Consider the following 16,167-nt stretch of genomic DNA (forward strand, 5'->3'; position numbering starts at 1 on the left):
CGCCCAACGTGCCTTCCTCCGCCAGCTCGCCCCTCGCCCAGCGCGCCTTCCTCCGCCAGCTCGTCCCGGACGCCTTGCCCGCACGCTCGTCTCCGCCTTGCGCGCCTTCCTTCGCCTGCTCACCCGGATGCCCTGCCCGCACGCTCACCCTGCGCGCCTTCTTCCGCCAGCTCACCCAGACGCCCTGCCCGCACGCTCGCCCAACACACCCTCGGCTAGCATGCTCACCCCTTTGCTAAAATAGTCCTTAGTAGGAAAAATAAAACTTCAACCTCCTCACCCTCTAACTCCACTGCTAGACGATGCCTTAGCAGGAAAATAAAACTCTCCCATCATCATCTCGTAACTCCTCAGCTAAGCCGGGCCTTAGCAGGAAAAATCAAACTCTCACCTCAGCATCTCATAACTCCTATGCTAAGCTGGACCTTAGCAGGAAAATAAAAATTCTCCACCCTCACACTCTAACTCCTCTGCTAGGTGACGCCTTAGCAAGAAAATAAAAATTCTTCACCTTCACCCTCTAAATCCTCTGCTAGGACGACGCATTAGCAGGAAAATAAAAATTCTCCACCCTCACCCTCTAACTCCGCTATTAGCCGACGCCATAGCAGGAAAATAAAACTTTTTCCTCCCCAACTCTGCTCCTCTGCTAGGCGACGCCTTAGCAGGAAAATAAATTTTTCTCCTCCCAAACTCTGCTTCTCTGCTAAGCGGTGCCTTAGCAGGAAAATAAAATTCTTCTCTTCCCCAACTCTGCTCATCTGCTAGGCGGTGCCTTAGCAGGAAAATAAAATTTTTTCCTCCCTAACTCTGATTCTCTACTAGGCGATTCTTTAGCATGAAAATAAATTTTTTCCTCTCCAACTCTGCTCCTCTGCTAGGGGATGCCTTAGCATGAAAATAATTTTTTTTCCTCCCAAACTCTGCTCCTCTGCTAGGCGGTGCCTTAACAGGAAAATAAAATTCTTCTCTTCCCCAACTATGCTCTTCTGCTAGGCGGTGCCTTAGCAGGAAAATAAAATTTTTTCCTCCCTAACTATGCTTCTCTTCTAGGCGATGCTTTAGCAGGAAAATAAATTTTCTCCTCTCCAACTCTGCTCCTCTGCTAGGGGATGCCTTAGCAGGAAAATAAATTTTTCTCCTTCCAAACTCTGCTGCTCTGCTAGGCGGTGCCTTAGCAGGAAAATAAAATTCTTCTCTTCCCCAACTCTACTCCTCTGCTAGCCGGTGCCTTAGCAGGAAAATAAATTTTTTTCAGGAAAATAAAATTCTTCTCTTCCCCAACTCTGCTCCTCTGCTAGCCGGTGCCTTAGCAGGAAAATAAATTTTTTTCCTCCCTAACTCTGCTTCTCTTCTAGGCGATACTTTAGTAGGAAAATAAATTTTTTCCTCTCCAACTCTTCTCCTCTGCTAGGGGATGCCTTAGCAGTAAAATAAATTTTTCTCCTCCCAAACTCTGCTCCTCTGCTAGGCGGTGCCTTAGCAGGAAAATAAAATTTTTTCCTCCCTAACTCTGCTTCTCTTCTAGGCGATGCTTTAGCAGGAAACTAAAATTTTTCCTCTCCAAATCTGCTCCTCTGTTAGGGGATGCCTTAGCAGGAAAATAAATTTTTCTCCTCTCAAACTCTGCTCCTCTGCTAGGGGGTATCTTAGCAGGATAATAAAATTCTTCTCTTCCCCAACTCTGCTCCTCTGCTAGGCGGTGCCTTAGCAGGAAAATAAAATTTTTTCCTCCCTAACTCTGATTCTCTTCTAGGCGATTTTTTAGCAGGAAAATAAATTTTTTCCTCTCCAACTCTGCTCCTCTGCTAGGGGATGCCTTAGCAGGAAAATAAATTTTTCTCCTCCCAAACTCTGCTCCTCTGCTAGGCGGTGCCTTAGCAGGAAAATAAAATTATTCTCTTCCCCAACTCTGCTCCTCTGCTAGGCGGTGCCTTAGCAGGAAAATAAAATTTTTTCCTCCCTAACTCTGCTTCTCTTCTAGGCGATGCTTTAGCAGGAAAATAAATTTTTTTCTCCTCCCCACCTCTGCTCCTCTGCTAGGCGGTGCCTTAGCAAGAAAATAAAATCTTTCTCCTCCCTAACTGTGCTCCTCTGCTTGGCGATGTCTTAGCAGGCAAAAAAAATTTTTTTCCTCGCTAACTCTGCTCCTCTGCTAGGCGGTGCCTTAGCAAGAAAATAAATTTTTTCTCCTCGCCGCCTCTGCTTCTCTGCTAGGCGGTGTCTTAGCAGGAAAATTTTAATTATATGTCCTCACCCTCTGACTCCTCTACTAGACGATCTCTAACTCCTCTGCTAGGCGATGCCTTAGCCGAAAAATTTTAATTCTCTGTCCTCACCCTCTGACTCCTCTGCTAGACGATGTCTTAACATGAAAATAAAAATTCTCTACCCTCACCCTCTAACTCCTCTGCTAGGCGATGCCTTAGCAGGAAAAAATTAAATCATATCATCCTCATAATACAACAACAATCACGAACTTAATATAAGAACTTGGCTTTATTGAATAACAACCGATTACACAGGACAAATTCAAAAGAGGAAATACATCAACGATAGAGTCAAGAGTAATATTTCCTAAGATGGAATGCGTTCCACGACCACTTCAAAGCCTTGCCTTGCGCATCATCCAAGTATTAGGCTCCAGAATTAAGCTTCTCGATCGCTCTGAAAACACCCTCCCACTTTGGGTCTTACTTTCACCTCTGCTCTTCTTGTACCTTCAACAGGACCAAGTCAGCAACTTCTTCCTTTCCTAATCATGTTAACCTCCACACGCGCTCTTTTTCCCTCCTCCCTCACTACCTCTTCATAAAATCGACGCGCGACTTTTTGGTCCCCGCACAAGACTTAAACTCTTTTTCCAACAGTAAACTTAAGCTTAAGATGATAAGTGGAAGCTACGGCTCTAAAATCCTTCAGGTCTGGCCGTCCTAAAATTCCATTATACGCTGACGAGGTATCCACCACGGTGAAGACTATCATTTTTGTTACCCGCCGAGGATCAGTCCACAAGGATATGGGAAGAACAATCTGACCCAAAGGCGGGATGGCGTGTCCTGCAAACCCATACAGCGGGGTGGAGACCGGCTCAAACTCAACCCCTTCCACCTTCATTTGATCCAACGTGCACTTGAACAAAAAGTTTACGAAGCTTCCATTATCAATAAATGTCCTCGCCACATCATAATTGGCAATGGTGGCCGTCACCACCAATACATCGTTATGTGGAGTCACAACACCTCCGAGTTCTTTCGGGCCAAAGCTGATGACGGGGTCTTGTGGTAAGTTTGCGCCCCTAGATATCTCAAAGTTTTCCAACCTTCTCCCATGTGCCTTCCGAGCTCGCCCAGAGTCTCCATTAGTAGCACCCCCCGAGATCATATGAATCATTCTTCTCGTAGGGTGGTTATCCTCATTCATTCGTCTTCTCGGTTCGATGGGCTCCTGAGGGACATCTTGACCTCGAAATTCCACTCTTTGCTCCCTGACCCTCTGATTCATCCATGGAGGGCCTTGACCATGCCTAGGGGACGGGCGAGACCTCTATCGACTCCCTGATGAGGATCCTTCTCGTCTGTCCCGCGAAGGCAATCTAGCACTGCTCTCAACCATTTGCGACTTCTCCCACCTCCTCTCGGGCTCCCTCACCTCCATCACCTTGTCACGACTCCTATCCAGGGGAACATGTGATGAGAATTGTCCTCTGCCCCTAGCTTTATCCTCCTCCTTCTCGCACGCACCTCTCTTCCTACCTCCTCTTTCCGCTCCCTCAACTATACTTCTCTCGGGCCGCTGCTCCATCCTCTTATGCCGCTGGGCATCTTCTAGATTTACATATTTTTCCGCCCGAGATAACAGATCATCATAATTTGATGGAGGTTTCTTCACCAACGATTTAAATAACTCTCCTCCTCTCACTCCCTGGGTAAATGCACTTATCATGATGTCGTGGGTAGCTGTTGGTATCTCTAGCGCTGCACCATTGAAACGCTGGATAAATTCTCGCAAGATTTCAGATTCTTGTTGTTTCATCACGAATAGGCCCAGATAATTTTTCTGGTGCTTTTTGCTGCTAGCGAATCTGTGCAAGAAAGCAGCGGAAAAATCCTTGAAAGATTGTATGGAATTGGGCTACAAGGTCTTAAACCATTGTTGAGCTGACCTCACCAGCGTGCCCAGAAACACTCTGCACCTGACCCTATCTGAATATTGATGTAACAAGGACGCATTCTCAAACCTCCCCAAGTATTCCTCGGGGTCAGTATGTTCGTCGTACTCTCCCACATTTGACTGTCGAAAATTTGGAGGAAGCCCTTCTTCTAAAATGACGAGCGAAAAAGGGCTTCCTCTCTTAGGTGCTGGCCGCTTTGCTTCCCAACTGTTGTCTCAACATCCGTATTTCCCTCCACATCTCTCCCATCTCAATATTCTCTCCACTTGGGAGGGGTTGTGTCTCTTCGACCCTGCTTTGATGGCTTTCAGCATTTTCCTCTCGCTCCTGGCGAGTGGCCTGTTCTGCAGCAAACATATATTCCTGGTTCTTTCTCATGGCTTCATCTACTATTTGGGTAATAAATCGGCCCAGTTGTTCCAGGATCAAGTTCCCCACGTTCTCATTAGGACGAGGTTGCTCGTCTATCGTCTCAAGACGAGGTTGTTCGGCTGTCGTCTCAAGACGAGATTGTTCGGCTCTCATCTCAGGACGAGGTTGTTCCTGTCTCATCTCAACATAAGATTATTCGGGTCCCATTTGAGGACGCGACGATGCTGTGTTAGTTCTTCTGCTCCCTCTCCTACCTGACATCTCTACGTCTCAGCTCAAACTTCCCACAGACGGCGCCAAGTGATACTCACGGAAAATTTAGGGTCCGATTCCAGCAAGTGTCACTAGTCCAGACGCAGGTTTCGAAATTACCTTGAGCTTGAAATCACAAATAAGACCGTTAGAAGGGGGCCAAGAGGGTGTCCTGACGTAGCCCCTCCGACGCTCATGTCAGAGACTGAAGATATATGGGGGGAGCAGCTAAAGGTACTGCTGAAAGTAATATAGTGAATAAAAAATCATACGCTCAAACCTGTATTTATAGAAGAATACCTGGGTCTGTCATGGGCCCTCTACCTGTGTTAGGATGGGCCGAGAGTTTGGGTCTAATCTTGATGGGTCCATTCCTGGGGTATCAACGTGTGTTCAAAATTTGGAAACACTAAGTGTTAATAATCACGAGAGATATTTATCAATCTCACCATGTGACAGGGAATGTGATTTTCCTTTTTTATTTCATTATTTCAAACTCCTTTTTTTTTAAAGTCAGATTTGCTAACAATTTGTGAAGTTAATGTTTTGACTTCTTTATTTGAATAAGGGATATGATGTTCCTGACACGTTTCTTATCCTTAGGTTGTGTTTATTTGATTTGATAAGATTAATAATTCAATCCAAACAAATGTTTTAGTTGCAACTTGTGTATTAATTAATTGGAGAGTGTTATCTACTTACCAATTTTTCTTAACGACACTCCATCTTTAGTTCTCATAGCATATATTAACAATGATACTTTTGTATTAATTATTCTATTTTGAGTAAATTTCTTAATGATGAACTCATTTGCTGAAATAAGTTATCTAAAACATTAAATACAAAAAAATATATGCAAAAATTAACAAAACAAAATTTATGAATATAAACCGCACAGCTGCTCAAACATCACGGTTCGATCACTCTACCAAGTAAGGACAATTATTACAATCAACAAATTCATTAAACTAATTATCACTTTTGTTTTGGATCAATTTGTTACTTTTTATTATTGTTTTTAATCTTATTTTTTAGTTTTTTGAATTAAGTTATATTTCATTCTTATTATTATATTCAATATTTTTATTGTAACCTAAAAAAATTAAAATTTGAAATTAACAAAAATATCATATTAAAAAATATGGCTATTAAAAAGTTAATATTTAAAAACAAAAATTCATTTGTCAAATTAGTTAATATATTTTGGTTTCACAATAAAAATAAAAATTACCATCAGTTAATTTTGAAATATAGTTGATACTCACGGAAAATTTAGGGTCCGATTCCGGCAAGTGTCACTAGTACAGATGCAGGTTTCAAAATTGTCCCGAGCCTGAAATCACGAATAAGACCGTTAAAAGAGGGCCAGGAGGGTGTCCTGGCGTAGCCCCTCCTGACGCTCAAGTTAGTGACTGAGGATATGAGTGAAGAGCAGCTAAGGGTGCTGCAGAAAACAATATAGTGAATGAAAAATTATACGCTCAAACCTGGTATTTATAAAGAATATCTGGGCCCTTGATGAGCCTATCTTCCATTTGGGCTAGGGATAGTGGCCCATCCATGGGGTATCACCAGTCTCCCCCTCCCGAGTCGAACTAAATCGTAGGTTCGAAGTTCGATTAGTTGTGTTGTCCTCGGTTTACAAGGCGTGAGTTGTACATTCTTCCTTTGCACATTTTTACTTATCCCACACAGAATTTATTTTGCTTCTCCCCAACACCTCTCCCTTGCTAGCACCACGCCTAGCACCCTCGTCCAGTCCACACCAGCCATAGCCCTCGCCCACTCTTCCCAGCGCGCGCCTTCTCGCCCTTCGCTCCATCCGCGACGCGCCCTAACCCAGCTCACTCTTGCCCTCACCCCTCCACTCTCGCCCTACTTCGCCTACGCCCAGCTGGCGAGTCTCGCCCAACAGCCTCCACCTTGCACGCCTGCCCTCGCCCCTCGCTCGAGCACACCTGCGCTCGCCCTCGCCCGAGAAAGCCTTCACGCCCTACTCGCCCCTCGCCTTTCTCCCTGAACCACCTCGCCCCAGCGCCTGCCTTCTCTTCCTCAGCCTCGCCCTTCGCCCATCCCAAGAACCTTACGCCCCCTCGCTCGAACACACCCTCGCCTACTGCTCACAGCCCCTCACACAGCCACCTCTTCCCCACCGCGGGCTCGCCCTACGCCAAAGGCTCGCCCCAGCGCTTCAGCCTGCCCTTCCTCAGCCTCGCCCTTCGCCCATCCCAAGCACCTCGCCCCCTCGCCCGAGCACGCCCTTGCCTATGCCCACAGCCCCTCGCACAACCACCTCTTCCCCTCCGCGGCCTTGCCCTACGCCACAGGCTCTCCCCAGCGCTTCAGCCTCGCCCACAGCCCCTTCGCAGCACCTCGCCAGCACACCTGCACACCACCGCAGGCTCGCCCCTCTCCACACCCTTGCGCAGCCTCGCTGCTCGCCCTCACTCAGCCTCGCCCAACAGCCCCTGCCTCCTCGCCTTGCTGCCCAACAGCCCCCGCCTCCTCGGTATGCCCTCGTCGCCCCCATCTTCAAGGTCCTGTACTAAGCTTTTGAAGGAAAATAATTCCCACTTCCCCGTGCCCTTGACTCCTCTGCTAAAATAGTCCTTAGCAAGAAAAATAAAACTTCAACATGCTCACCCTCTAACTCCACTGCTAGGCGATGCCTTAGCAGAAAAATAAAACTTCAACATGCTCACCCTCTAACTCCACTGCTAGGCGATGCCTTAGCAGAAAAATAAAACTTTCGCCTCATCATCTCGTAACTCCTCTGCTAAGCCGGGCCTTAGTAGGAAAAATCAAACTCTCACCTCATCATCTCATAACTCCTCTGCTAAGCCGGGCCTTAGCAGGAAAAAAAAATTCTCCACCCTCACACTCTAACTCCTCTGCTAGACGACGCCTTAGCAGGAAAATAAAAATTCTCCAATGTCACCCTCTAAATCCTCTGCTAGGCGACGCCTTAGCAGGAAAATAAAAATTCTCCACCCTCACCCTCTAACTCCTCTGCTAGGCAATTCTCCACCCTCACCCTCTAACTCCTCTGCTAGGCGACGCCTTAGCAGAAAATAAAATTTTTCTCCTCCAAAACTCTGCTCCTCTGCTAGGCGGTGCCTTAGAAGGAAAATAAAATTTTTCTCCTCCCCAACTCTGCTCCTCTGCTAGGCGGTGCCTTAGAAGGAAAATAAACTTTTTCTCCTCGCCTCCTCTGCTCCTCTGCTAGGCAATGCTTTAGCAAGAAAATAAATTTTTTCTCCTACCGAGCTCTGCTGGGCGGTGCCTTAGCAAGAAAATAAAATTTTTCTCCTCCCCGCCTCTGCTCCTCTACTAGGCGATGGTTTAGAAGGAAAATAAAATTTTTCTCCTCCCCAACTTTGCTCCTCTGTTAGGCGATGCCTTAACAAGAAAATAAAATTTTTCTCTCCCCAACTCTGCTCATCTGCTAGGCGATGCCTTAGAAGGAAAATAAAATTTTTCTCCTCCTCACCTCTGCTCCTCTGCTAGACGGTGCCTTAGCTGAAAAATAAAATTTTCTGCTCCCCGCCTCTGCTAGGCGATGCCTTAGCAGGAAATAAAATTTTATCACTTTCATAATACACCAACATTCATGAATTGAAAAGAAGAACTTGAATTTATTGAATTTCAACTGATTACATGGGAAAATGCAAAGATGAAATACATCAACGATAAAATCCTGAATGATATTCCCAAGGTGGTAAGCATTCCAGGGACTCCTTAAAGCCTTGCCTTGAGCATTCTCCAAGTAATAAGCTCCAGAATTAAATTTCTCAATCGCTCTGAAAAGACTATCTCACTCTGGGTCCATCTTTCCACTCTGCTCTTCATTGTACCTTTAGCAAGACCAAGTCACACACTTCTTCCTTTCCTAATCATGTTAACCTCCAAACGCGCTCTTTTCTCCTCCTCCCTCACTACCCTTTCATAACATCTACGCGCGGCTTTTTGGTCCCCGCACAAGACTCCAACTCCTTTTCCCACAGAAAACTTAAGCTTCGGACGATAAGTAGAAGCTACGGCTCTAAAATCTTTCAGGGATGGCCGTCCTAGAATTCCATTATATGCTGACGGGGTATCTACCACGATGAAAGCTATCATTTTTGTTACCCGTTGAGGATCAATCCCCAAGGATAAGGGAAGAACAATCTGACCCAAAAGCGGGATGGTGTGTCCTGCAAACCCATACAGCGGGGTGGATACCAGCTCAAACTCAAATCCTTCCATTTTCATTTGATCCAACGTGCTCTTGAATAGGACGTTCACGGAGCTTCCATTATCAATAAATATCCTCGCCACATCATAATTGGCAATGATGGCCGTCACCACCAAGGCATCGTTATGTGGAGTCACAACGCCTCGGAGGTCTTCCGGGCCAAAGCTGATGACGGGGTCTTGTGGTAAGTCTGCACCCCAATATTCCGAACTCGCACGGAATCTCCGTCAGTAGCACCTCCCGAGATCATATGAATAATTCCTCTCGTAGGGTGGTTATCCTCATCCATCTCCCTCCTCGGTTCGACGGGCTCCTGAGGGACATCTTGACCTCGACCTTCTCCTCTCTGCTCCCCAACCCTCTGATTTATCCATGGGGGGCCTTGACCACGCCTAGGAGACGGGCGAGACCTCGGTCGACTCCCAGGTGCGGATCTTTCTCGTCTGTCCCGCGAAGGCAATCTAGCACTGCACTCAACCCTTCGTGACTTCTCCCACCTCTCCGCGGGCTCCCTCACCTCCATCACCTCGTCACGACTCTTATCCAGGGGAACATGTGATGAGAATTGTCCTCTGCCCTTAGCTTTATTCTCCTCCTTCTCACCCACACCTTTCTTCATATCTCCTCTTTCCACTCCCTCAACTCTACTTCTCCCGGGCCGCTGCTCCATTCTCTTATGCCGCTGGGCATCTTCTAGATTTACATATTTTTCCGCCCGAGATAACAGATAATCATAATTTGATGGAGGTTTCTTCATCAACGATTTAAAGTAACTATCCTCCTCTCAGTCCCTGGGTGAAGGCACTTATCCATGATATCGGGGTAGCTGCTGGTATCTCCAGCGCTGCACCATTGAAACGCTGGATAAATTCTCGAAAGGTTTCAGATTCTTGTTGTTTCATCACGAACATGCTCAGATAATTTTTCTGGTGCTTTTTGCTACTACCGAATCTGTGCAAGAAAGCAGCGGAAGAATCCTCGAAAGATTGTATGGAATTGGGCTGCAAGGTGTTAAACCATTGATGAGATGACCTCATCAGCGTACCCAGAAACACTCTGCACCTGACCTCATCTGAATATTGATGTAACAAGGACGCATTCTCAAACCTCCCCAAGTGTTCCTCGGGGTCAGTATGTCTGTCGTACTCTCCTACATTTGACTGTCAAAAATTTGGAGGAAGCCCTTCTTTTAAAATGACGAGCGAAAAAGGGCTTCCTCTCTTGGATGCTGGCGCTCTGCTTCCCAACTGCTGTCTCAACATCCGTATTTCCCTCCACATCTCTCTCATCTCAATATTCTATCCACTTGGGAGGGGCTGTGTCCCTTCGACCCTGCTTTGATGGCCTTCAGCATTTTCCTCTCGCTCCTGGCGAGTGGCCTGTTTTTCAGCAAACATAGATTCCTGGTTCTTTCTCATGGCTTCCTCTACTGTTTGGGTAATAAATCGGCCCAATTGTTCCAGGGTCAAGTTCCCCACGTTCTCATTGGGACGAGGATTGCTCGGCCCTGGTCTCTTGACAAGGTTGTTCAGTTCTTGTCTCCTGACGGGGTTGTTCCTGCCTCGTCTCCAGACGCGGAGGTTCTTGCCTCGTCCTCAGCATATGATTGTTCGGTTCCCCTCTGAGGACGCGATGATGCTGAGTTAACTCTTCTGCTCCTCTTTCTGCCTACCATCTCTACGTCTCAACTCAAGTTTCCCACAGAAGCCGCCAAGTGATACTCACGGAAAATTTAGTGTCCGATTCCGGTAAGTGTCACTAGTACAGACGCAGGTTTCAAAATTGTCCCGAGCCTGAAATCACGAATAAGACCGTTAAAAGGAGGCTAGGAGGGTGTCCTGGCGTAGCCCCTCCGACGCTCAAGTCACTGACTGAAGATATGAATGAAGAGCAGCTAAGGGTGCTGCTGAAAACAATATAGTGAATGAAATAACAAAAAAAAAAAAGAACACTTTTAATTTCAAATTTTAAAATATTGATAAATCACAATTTTGTAACACCAACAATTTTTAAGTAATTTGTGAAAATAATTAGCTAATAATTTGCATAACTCTACTTAAACTAGGGATAAGATATGAAAAAAATTATGGTTTAATATTAAAAGTATTTTTTTCGATTTTTTTAATGCATGATAGAATATTATAATAAATAATTGAACTTTTACAAGTTTTAATGCGAAATATACTGCACTTGAGCTTTTGGAAGTAAATCAATTCCTAATAGAATAAATCAATCCCATCATTAACAAATATACTTGAAATAGAACAATCAAGAAATGAGTATCATCGTCAATTTATGTGTTATAAAAATAAAAAAATGTAGTGTTTTTAACAAAAAATTGAGGGTAAATAATAATCTCTTAATTATTTATCATATATAAATTAAATTGTTAATATATTATATTAATCAAATCATTGAATTAAAATAGGCAAAAACTTGTGTGAGACAATCTCACGGGTCGTATTTTGTGAGACGGATCTCTTATTTGAGTCATCCATGAAAAAATATTATTTTTTATGATAAGAGTATTATTTTTTATTGTGAATATCGGTAGGGTTGACCGTTTAACAGATAAAGATTCGTGAGACCGTCTCACAAAAGACCTACTCATTAAAATGTTATCTTCTACTTCCTTATGATTCATAATCATTATTTGTTTTAAAAAAATCAAATTAAGAATTTATCAATTTTTCAAAATTTAATCGATCAAACAAAAAATATTATTATTTTTTTTAATACTATTCAATATTTTACTCAAATGTTTTAGTAATAAAAACAAAATTTATTTATCAAAATAGTAATTTATCAAATTTTCAAAATTATTATCATCTCAATATCGTACTCAAATATTTTAATAATCATAACAATATTCATATATACAATCTCATCAATTCAACTAAACGCACCCAAACTTTTATATTATTAAATTAAAGTATTAACCATTTCAACAACTTTCATAGGTGAACCAAAAAAAAAAAAAAATTATCACGGATAACGGATGAAGATATTATGTTGAAATACAATATGACATCTCAATAGATTGGATTTTTTACAAGAAAATAATAAATTAAAAGATTATTATCAAGCCGACAAACATGCAAGTACTCAATAAGTTCGAACAAAGCTCTCTTCATTCACATGTTGCTAATGAAAAAATTTCGTAAATTGGTATTGAATTTAACGATGAAGCAACACAGATACTACATTGATAGTTCTCAACACAGTGTGTACATTTGGCCAGAAAGTCGCATAGAAAAACCAATATTGAACTGCAACATCACAACAACGAAAATTCGAGAGAACGAGTGGCCACTTGTTCCAGGCGGCTTTACATAAATATAGATGTATATTCATCTGGATCTATATCTCATCAACAAATCAAACGTTTGAACATATGCAGGCGAAAAATTCGATTACTATTAAGAATGAGAAATATGCACAGACCGGTAAAATATCATAGCAAGCGAAATTTAGTTAGCTGGTGTTATTTCAGGTGACCTAGATGGGAGTTCCTTTTGTTCCTTCCACTGTGTATGGTCCGAGAGCAAACATTCAAAGCTTTCGATCTTCTCTATTGTCATCGTTCAAAAATAAAGTGAAGAAGTTTTGGTTTTGTTCCACGAGATGAACTGCTTGATTGTCTGTCAAATATAATTTCCTAGGCGACACAATCTGAAAGAAAAATGGCACGTGAAAAAGAGACCTAGCAGGTTCTTGAATATAAATAAAATTTCTGATCAATTCGAGACATTACTTATCCATGGCTTGAATCATCAGCTTATGCTGATTTAATCTTTTTCAGCCCAGATCTGAGATTTGGTTTGTCATTATCTTCTTTCACATAATTCTGACCCGTGCCCTCTGCAGGAAATGAAAATTTTCTAATTTTACAACACAGTGGTAAATAAGATAAATTGAGCAATCTGATTCCTTTTGAACTATTATATAAATTTTATAAATTTGTTGCACAAATTGAAAGGAAAAGAAACAGAGAGAAGACTGATAGATAAGTTAGAAATAAAAAATAAAAACAAATCCTCAAATAAGACGTTTGCAAAATAAACATTAGATTGTGTTGTGAGCAGTCTTCTCCAAAACAAGCAATTTTTGTACTTCAATTTTCAAATCCCATTTTATCTCCAGAATTTTAACATGGTCGACTTCTACAAATGAAGAGGTCTCGAACATACAGCAGTAACTATGAGCCTCATATGTATGGAGTGCCTATACTTTGAGCTTAGTCCATATAATGGGTTTTTTGCATTCACCTCTCATCTATTTAATAAATTTGACACTTACCTCCCTTGCATGGTTGATAAGAAAGATAAGTACCAAATACAATAAATACAGGGAGGTGAATGCAAAAATCCCATTTCCAATTAAACTTGATTCTCAATTTCTTCACTATTTAAGGTTCGGCAAATGGTGAAGTCCATGGTAGAAAAATAAACTTTCATTCGGCTAACCATCTAGATCACCTAACACCATAGCGCTCGTCTAAAACCACATTGTTAATGAAATAAGAAATTTAGAAACTTTAAGTTTCTGAAATGGTTATAATAAGAAAGAAGAAGAGAAGTGTCAGTCATGCTATTTGTCGACTCATCATCCTTACCACAGAGACAGTGAAGTTTGTATTTGTTTCCAAAAAACATGCAAATGCAAATTTAGTAACATGAAAACAGAATTATGTGAGAAATGCAGCCAAATTTAAGAAAATATATCTCATTCAGGTTTCCATCTGTAACATGAACCAGTCACTTGTGAAACTCAAACGGGAAAGGAACAAAAGAAGATGCTTCCAACTATTTAGTCAGCTGCATGTGCCAAAAACGTGACATGCGATGAGAGAAATGAATGTTGCATGGCTAAGCAAGATTAATAAATCGGAAACATCAATCAGATAATTTTGCAAAGTAGAATATGTATTCTAACCCCATGAATGCTTTTTTTCTAAACCAAATAGTAAAATACCTTCGAATACCCAACATGATTGGAACAATGAATAACAGAAAGCAAAATCACACACACAAATAATATTTAAGGATGGCTAGCAAAAAAATTAAAAGCATTGCATCCATTCTCAAAGAAACTATAACAAAATAAGGAAACACAGCTGTCTACTGGTTGAGTTGAAATAACCTTTCATCGAGTCAAAAGAATTGGAATGGTACAGGTTCATGGCAGAAGCTTCCTGTGAACATGTAGCCAATCTATGAGATATAATCCCTTTTCTGCTTGAATGTTTTTGAGTATCGGAAAGCTTCTGAAAGCCCTGCAAGTCAGCTGATGGTGAAGGATGGTGAATCCCCAGATTCTTATAATAATATATCCGTGAATTTTTCATAAAGTTGTGAGATTCAGCTGAAGGACATGAAAGCGGCTCATATCTCCTATGATCAATGTTTTGCCAACAGCCATACTGTAAAGTAGTAAACTGGTAAAACTTTAGAAAAATAGTGTTTCTATTTCCCCATTCAGTCAAATATGTAGCTAGGAAAGTAAATTAAAAACAATAATTTCTTCAACCTGCTCGGGAGAATTTATTGGCTTCTTTTGAGTCATATTCTTGTTTACCAAATCCCTTGATTCGTGAAGCTGTGCGACAAACGACACTTCCAAATTATTAAGATATGAGTTGTGCTTCTCATTCGTCCATGCTGTGCAATCGTCCTGGATTAAAAAAAAGGGAATGAGAGAGTGCTCTTTAAATACTTAAGGACGAACTTCTATTAATATTTATAGAGGAAAATCCATATGGATGCATCTTTCCCCTGCACATTCTATCGGAAAGTACTTCTAAAACAGAAGCCCAGCGAAAAACATTAGACAAAACAAGCAAAAGCACAAATCATAAAAACCTACTAACTTTCAGAAACATGGTTAGCAACGGGCATTAAAGCTTCAATTCTTTATTATTCCTTTCCCTGTTATATTGGTAATGCAAGCACCAGCACATATTATCAAATACAAATATAATTTCAAAGAGACGGAACAAGTTCAAAATTGGCCACTGAAGTTTAGATCCCTTTACACCTATTTGGCTTTCATTTCAAACTCGGGAAAACCAATAAGTAAACTACTTCGCACAATGATAATGCATTTCAACCAGACAATACTAAGACAAAAATAAAAAGCTTGATGCAACCGATCGATTATTTAACTAACAAATGACTTGTTCCTCTTAATTCTACATCAATCCGCCCCTTCAGTTACGAACACAAGCACCGAAAAAATCTAATACCAACGAATCAAGCCTAAAAAACAGCTAGAAACGTGAACCTAACTACATGAACTTCACATTCAAATCTCAATTCAAACTTAACCACATAAACTCCACAGTCAACCAGCTAAAAAAAACCGAAAGATTTGATCTAATAAAATCTAAACTACCAAATCAAGCAAAAAAATTTTCAAAAAAACAAGAGAAAAAAACTCGGATTACCGGAGTAACGTTGGCGAGGCGACGCAATGTATCTCCGCGGGTCAAGGACGACACCTCGGCGTTCCACAGCATCAAATCATCAGCGGCGCCGGACAAGAGATTTCGTTCCATTTTGGGATTGAATTTGTCAACGAGAAAGGGGAAAAAATATCTGAATTAAACTAATGGAGGAAACCCTCCATATAGAAGAGAAGAGAGAGCAAGGCGGTTTGATCGAGAGGTGGGCTCCACATGGAAGCGCTTTTACACGTGTCAATAACAGCTATTGGTCGCCACGTCGGACGAGATATTATTCTCGAGCCAGATATTTTCTCCCCGCGAGTGCGTTTCCATCACGCGCATGCCTATTTGACTAGTTGCCTATTCCACCGCTACTGTTCGTGCGAAAGGAGGAAAATATCCAACTGGCCTATAAACAAAAAATTAAAAATAAATAAATAAATAAACAATTTATTATCTATTTTTGTTTTTTCATTTGATTGATTTTAAAATAGATTTAAATTGTAATCGACTGAAAATCAAGTCAAATATTCAATGAGTAAATTTCTTATGAGACGATCTCACGAATATTTATATGTGAGATGGGTCAACTGTACCGATATTTACAATTAAAAAGTAATACTCTTAGCATAAAAAGTAATATTTTTTCATGGATGATTCAAATAAGAGATCCGTCTCACAAAATACGAC

At 41.8% G+C, this 16,167-nt stretch overlaps 1 protein-coding gene across 2 annotated transcripts; it reads right to left on the minus strand.

Moving 5' to 3' along the window:
• Positions 1-12,309: 12,309 nt before the first annotated feature.
• On the minus strand, positions 12,310-15,740 carry LOC142554181 (cold-regulated protein 28-like). Of its 2 annotated transcripts, none has more exons than XM_075664856.1 (5): positions 15,478-15,740; positions 14,562-14,705; positions 14,175-14,307; positions 12,787-12,893; positions 12,310-12,704 (listed from the first exon to the last, which is right to left on the minus strand). In XM_075664856.1, the coding sequence occupies exons 1-4, from the start codon at positions 15,586-15,588 to the stop codon at positions 12,811-12,813; spliced, it is 471 nt and encodes a 156-aa protein (XP_075520971.1). In that variant the 5' UTR covers positions 15,589-15,740; the 3' UTR covers positions 12,310-12,704; positions 12,787-12,810. The 2 variants fall into 2 exon arrangements, with proteins under 2 accessions (XP_075520971.1, XP_075520970.1); XM_075664855.1 differs by having other exon boundaries at positions 14,175-14,454; positions 15,478-15,670.
• Between the last annotated feature and the right edge of the window lie 427 nt (positions 15,741-16,167).

This window comes from Primulina tabacum, chromosome 8, assembly GCF_025594145.1.
Source record: "Primulina tabacum isolate GXHZ01 chromosome 8, ASM2559414v2, whole genome shotgun sequence".
Taxonomy (NCBI): domain Eukaryota; kingdom Viridiplantae; phylum Streptophyta; class Magnoliopsida; order Lamiales; family Gesneriaceae; genus Primulina; species Primulina tabacum.

Coding starts and splice junctions, on each gene's coding strand:
- LOC142554181 (XM_075664855.1), bottom strand. CDS start 15,588: ATGGAACGAAATCTCTTGTCCGGCGCCGCTGATGATTTGATGCTGTGG. Junction 14,706..15,477: donor GCCTCGCCAACGTTACTCCG/GTAATCCGAGTT, acceptor TTTTTAATCCAG/GACGATTGCACAGCATGGAC. Junction 12,894..14,174: donor TTCTTTTGACTCGATGAAAG/GTTATTTCAACT, acceptor CATTTCCTGCAG/AGGGCACGGGTCAGAATTAT.